At 51.6% G+C, this 6,000-nt stretch overlaps 1 protein-coding gene across 2 annotated transcripts in view; it reads left to right on the top strand.

Annotated features, from left to right (window-relative positions):
• The first annotated feature begins 5,527 nt into the window (after positions 1-5,527).
• The window catches only part of RYK (receptor like tyrosine kinase), a 65,315-nt gene continuing 64,842 nt past the window's right edge, over positions 5,528-6,000 (top strand). Inside the window, exon 1 of one of the 2 annotated variants that reach the window (XM_055723727.1) lies at positions 5,528-5,979. In XM_055723727.1, the coding sequence (XP_055579702.1) occupies positions 5,670-5,979 (310 nt within the window). In that variant the 5' untranslated portion in view covers positions 5,528-5,669. The remainder of the gene's footprint in view (positions 5,980-6,000) is intronic. The other variant, XM_055723728.1, reaches the window with a different exon arrangement.

Below are 6,000 nucleotides of genomic sequence, written 5' to 3'. Positions count from 1 at the left end.
AGAAACTCAGGAGCACTAGGCTGCCCCGGAGGCAGTTCTCTGGGGTGCAGCACCATTGATCTGGGTCTTGGGTGACTTGGGATTCTGCCACCGAGTGATTCTCAGGATGTTTGTGCCAAGGTGCTTTTAACACCAGGGGTGCTCAGGGGTTGGTTTTAACACCAACAGCCCTTTGGTGAGCTAGAAAAAACCCCAGTGTTTTTCAGGTTTGTCCAGAGCGTGCTGGGTCTGACAGCTTGCACCAGCCACAGATCCAGACAAAGCCGTGCTAAGAAAAACCCTTTGACCCAAGGTGAGAGGGGCATTTGGTGACATGGGAAGTGTTCCCACCGAGCTGGGGCTGGCAGTACCCATTGCCAGCTCCCGAGATCCAGCATCCTTCTGCCAGGAGGGAGTCCCCAGGTTTGGGTGCCTGCTTGCTAGCAATTCTCTCTGCTCCCTCCAGCAGACATCTTTCCAATTTTCTCTCAATTTTGTCATCAAAATGGTTTTATTTGTCATTTTCTGGCCTATCCTGATACCAACTCCCAATTGAGCATTAAGCTCCGATTGTCTGAGTGCAGAACAAAATGTACAAGCCTTGTTGTGCAATCCATGCTTTAAAATGGCCCAAACCCCTGGCATCTATTGGCAAAGAAAATGCTTCAAATGACACAGACCCCAGCCAGCATCCCACGGGAATCCTGGGGACAGGAGAGGTGAGACCACCAGCCCCCAAACACAAACAATTTATTTCATATTTAGCAGTATCATAGCATGCAACACTCCCCTTTTAAGGCAAAGGAATGGCATGTGCCTTAACAACCACACACTGAAATCGTGTTCTGATGCTTTGCTTTCCTCCAGCCTCTCTGCTTGCTTAATGCCGTAGTAGTTCTCAGTTAGCTTAATGTTACCAGGATGTTTTTTACAATAAATGCTACATTTCCAGGAACTTGTATATGGCATTTCCCGCTGCCGCTGTGTGAGTGACTTTTCCTCTCTTTATATATTCAAGCCTAAGTGGTTTGGCTCTGCAGTGACTGATCAGCCAGCCCTTCCTTCTCAAGGGCAGCTTTATGGACCTGTGTGCACAATTAGAAATGAAAAAAAAGAAAAAAGTAGAAGTCTGTTACAAAGGGGAGCAGGCTGGAAGTCTGAGGCTTTTTATCTTTGCCTCAGTGCTGGGTCTCTGCTATTGCAGAAACAGGGGACACCAGCATTCGCAGCCAGTGCTTCCTGTTTATGGTTGATGAGATGGGATGGAAAGAGTTGGTGGGGGGGTGGGGTGGGGGGTGTGGAGTAGGGGAATCTGTACGTTTTCAACTTTAAAGTTGACATGGAAGACTTCATGGGTGACTGCTGACCTGAGTGAAGCCATCTGTCTGTTTATATGATTCAACATATAGTCCATTCCCTCATTCTTGGTTCTCCTCCTTGGGTGGTGGGAAAAGGAACGGCAAATTTGGAGATGGAGAAAAAAAGCAGTAAGTCCCCAGTCTGTCCCACCCAGATGACGGAGGAGAACTGGAAACCCTGGGACACCTTGCTCCCTGAAACACAGAAGCGGGGCACCCCTCAGGGAACGGCAGCATGCGAAGCAGAGTAAATGAGTGGGTTTTATCCCTACTCAGAAGCATGCTCACGTCCTCCTTGCCCATGGAAAGGGGTCCTTGCTGCCATTACAGAGCCCTTTAGGAGTTGCCTGAGAAGATAAATACTGAAGAGCTTAGGAAGCCTAGTGCTTACACAGGCTCAGCTGTGATGTCTTTTCCATGGTCTCCTAAATCTGAAATCCCTTTTGCCCATTTCTAATGACTGCCCATGAGCAAAGCCAAACCTCCACAGCACTTCTGTGGAGAAGCCTAGCTGGCCTCTGCCTTTGTGCAAGCAATGAGGTGAAGGCTTGTGCACCATGTAACCAATGTGCAGTTTTGTTGGAAGCCATCCAGGTGCTGAGGTCACCCGGTACTTGCAAAAAAGAGAAACTGTTTGAAGGCAAAAATGTTGGAAGACTGATTGAAAGAGGCAGAAGGACTTCATTCCTGTGTCTACGTGAAGGGGCCGGTTCTCCTCTAAAGGGAACGTTACACAGTCATTTACAATTGTAAAAAGGAGGTGGGAAAAGCCACCCTTTATTGCAGCAGCATGTGCAAGCAAGTCTGGACATGGAGCAATCATTACCAAAACCCTCTCTCCCATCTTCCAGCACCCACGTAAATATCCCTGTATCGTATGTCTTCCATGAGATCCTAATGTATCAAATTCTCATCAGTGCCATTAATTGTCAGCTATTTGCTTTTGCAGATTTGTTTTACATCCAGAAATGAATACCAGCTCTTCCGTGCCTCTTGGGACACAGTGGTGGTAAACGCTGATACAGTCATGCTCAGAGCACAAGCAATGATGCATCCCACTGCCTAGCCAAGCAAAACTTTTCCATACGAGTGCTGTGAATTCACAGCTATTGCTAGCAGCTTTCCATGGAGAGACTTAGTGTATCTCTTGCAATATAATCTTACCCAGAATGGTTGTGAAAGACCATGAACTTGATACTGCCAAAAATAGTCTGTGCAGCCAAAAAAATCAGCAGAAGATCTTTAGCATTTGAGCTGGCCTGTGAGTTGCATTTTTCACCTTTTTCAAACAATGTGTTTCTTGATGTCCGTGAAACCTCCTATTTGGCTTCTAATACCCCCAATTATTCTTCTAAGTGTAGCAGACTGCATTTTAATTATAACTTCAGGGCTCGGCAAGCAATCAGCTTCACAGGCATAACAGACCAGACACACCAGCAATGACTTTAGCCCTAAAAGTGTCTGTGTGCAGGCTGGCAGATGCATCCTAAGAATGTGTTTATTTGCATTTGGTTTATGTGGTTTTGGTGACCTTTTGTTAAAATCTGCCAGCGACTTCCAGGAGGCAAGTTACATACTCACTAAAAAGAAATGCAGCAAAATAATCTAGCATGGGTCCTTCTGCTGAATATTACATTTCTGCTGAATCCATGTGTCCAAGGCAGGGATGACCGAGGTTAAGGTTAAAGCAATGTTATCGGTGGACAGGATGGCTGTACAGATCTTGTCCCCTTGTTCCTAATGAAGAATGGCAGTCCAGAAATGGGTTATGGGGGGAACTGGGGCACCGCCACCATGTGGGGCTTCCTATGGGTGCTGTCACTGTTACAGGCTGTTTTATAGCCTGTGTTTTCCTGTCTCTTCTGCCATGTCTTTGACAAGCCTGTGGAAAAACAGAGCTGTTTGCATGGTGCCTGCACCACATTTTTCAGTCTCGCTGGGCTCATCCTACCTCCAGAGAGCAGCAGCAATCTCTTGCTGTTCCCTCATTTGCACCAAAAAGACAGTGAGTGAAGCAGGGCCTTCTCAAAGTGATAAATCCTCAGCTACACTCAGGTGGCTTTGGCAGCATCTCAGCATGTAGGCTGCCTGCTAACTTCACTGGAGAAGGCTACTAATATTTTGCTTGGTCTCCAGGCAAGCCTGTCAGGGGGCACGCTGTTGAAACCCAGGTGAGCGTGGCTCTGGCCGAGAACACACCGCAAGTGCAGAGTAACACTGCACTAGTTATCTTTCAGTGATACACTATTAGGATGTTAACAGCCTTCTGTTCTCACGTTCTCACAACTTGAAGCATGGTTAGTTATTGCTGCTGTGAACAGAGTCTTTTGTTTCAGAGACTAAATGAGGACTGTTGCTGAAACAATTTTGTTTTGTATTCTGATTTTTTATTCTCCGCATTTCTCAGAGCTTGGTGCAAATTCATGCTTCTTTAGCGCATTAGTTTTGTGAATGCTTTTGCAATGACTTTATCAAGCAGTTCAGGAACCCTAAGCCAAAGATGAGCCTCGGTTTTGGTTTTGATCACATCAGACACCGCAAGTTGCCTGTCTGTCTATGAGTCCCTAAGTGAGGTGCATTAGAAAATACCCAGAGTCTGAAGTTTAGACTATGTCTGAACAGCAAATAAACACACATGCCCAGCCTCTGGGTTTAGAGGCTGAGGAAATGGTCTGTGGAGAACCTGTGGTATGGAGGGCTTGCCCTCAGTAACCAGCGCTGTTCAGGCTGGTCCACATCCACACAACTAAAGACTTGCATGTAATTTGCAACTCCATTTTCAGTTTGCCATTTTATTTTTTTCAGTTTGCTGTTTTATTTTTTTTATGCCTCGTATTGCTAAGTGAGTGATGCTTATTGTGGGGAGGTGTGCGAGCAATTTCTCTTTCACCACAGTGATTAGAAGAGCAGAACCTCCTATGCGCTTTCTCTTATGGTTACGAGCTGAAAGACTCACTGATTAAAACCCCTCCGTGGCCAATTAGCCTGCACTATCCTCCTGTCATGGTCACCCACGTAGGTACTAAATTCCCCCTGGCAGGTCGGAAGAGAGTGTATTATTCAAAGCTATTAACTGATTTAATGGTCATAACTGAGTATTGTGACACATCTGCTGAAAATCTCAATCAAGCAGGCAGCTACCAGCGATGAATTTGCAAAGACTGACACGGTTACTGCTCTTTGGGGAGTCCAGAGGAGCTGGAAAGCAGCCAGACCCGAAAGCAGGTAGGAAGGTGACGATGGAGGCGGCTCTTCCATCATCAGCCCGGAGGGGTGAGGGACCGGGCGCATTTAGGTGAAACGTCAGTTCAGAAAAACAAGATCCACTTGCCGAGCTGATAGCACCAGAGGTTTTGCATTTCAGGGGAAAGGTGGACATCTTGGAACGGGGTTTTGTGCCAGACTGCAACGGAAACACATACTTCTGAAATTCTGTGCAGAAAAGGATTTCGGGAAAAGGTCAGGGATGCTTGTATAGTTGATTCAAAGTCTTATGTTGGAATGTAACATTGCTTTCATCGTTTGCCTTGATTATCATAGCGTTCTTACAAAATACATCAGCTGCCATGCAGCGCCGCTGCTGGCACTTGGTACGGAACAGCAGACGTGTTTATAGTTTGGGTTTTACTCTGGGACCCCTGCAGCAGCAGGGGCTTGGCTGGGAGGCCATACCCATCCTTGGCGGGCCCAGGGCCCTCCTCCGGCACAGCCCTCGGCAACGCTGCTGCTGCCCGAGCGCCCAAAGACAAGCAAAAAGCAGATTAGAGCATTAAACACAACATCGCTACACTGAGCCTTAAAAACAAGCACCAAAAAAGGAAATTTTCTTAAACTAAAGCGCTGGTATTCCGGAGGTATTTCCAGCTGGGTAACTTTCCGGTCAGTGACTTCAGGAGATCTTCCGCCGGGATGTTTTGGCCGAGCGCTCCCCGCCGTGTGGAGGAGCCGCCCGGGCCCAGCCGGCAGGTGGCCAGGCAGGCCGGGGGGCTGGAGGGCAGGGCCCGAGGAGCCGGCAGCCCAGGCGGAGCAGGCGGAGGAGGCGGAGGGCGCGCTGCCGGGCCGCGGCGCTCCCCCCGCTCGCCCCCTCCCCTCAGGAGGCCGCGGGGCTGCCGGTGGCCGCGCCGTGCGCGTGCGCGGGGGCGGGGGCGTGCGCGGGGGCGGGGCGCGCGCGGCGCCAGCGGCGGCGTCGGGCGCGCGCAGCCATGAGCGGCGGGGCGGGGGCTGGCGGCCGCGGCGTGTGAGGGGTTCGGCGGGGCGGGGGGGTCCCCTCCCGGCCTTCGCCCCCCCCACCGCCGGCCCTGCCTGCCTGCCTGCCTGCCTCCCCGCGGAGCGATGGTGCCGGGGCGCCGGGGCGGGGGCCGCCGGCGGCGGGGCCGGCCCCTTTCGGCGCCGGGGGAGGCGGGCGCGGGGAGGCGGCGGCGGCGGCGGCGGCCGCCGTCGTCGTGGTGGTGCCGGGTGCGGGGCCCGCGCCGCCATCTCCTCCGCCTGCTGCCGCTGCTGCTGCTGCTGCCCGCCGGCGCCGAGGGCCAGGCCGGCCCCAGCTCCGGCCCGCACGCCGCGGGGCCCCCGGACTGGCCCCCCGCCGGCCCCGGGCCCAGCCTCAGCCTCTACCTGAGCGAGGAGGAGGTGCGCCGGCTGATCGGTGAGTGCGGGCCGGGGCCGG

The sequence above is a fragment of the Falco cherrug genome, chromosome 11 (genome assembly GCF_023634085.1).
Source record: "Falco cherrug isolate bFalChe1 chromosome 11, bFalChe1.pri, whole genome shotgun sequence".
NCBI classification, from domain to species: Eukaryota; Metazoa; Chordata; class Aves; order Falconiformes; family Falconidae; genus Falco; species Falco cherrug.
Note: the sequence above shows the minus strand (reverse complement) of the source record. Positions and strands in the feature narration are given on the sequence as shown.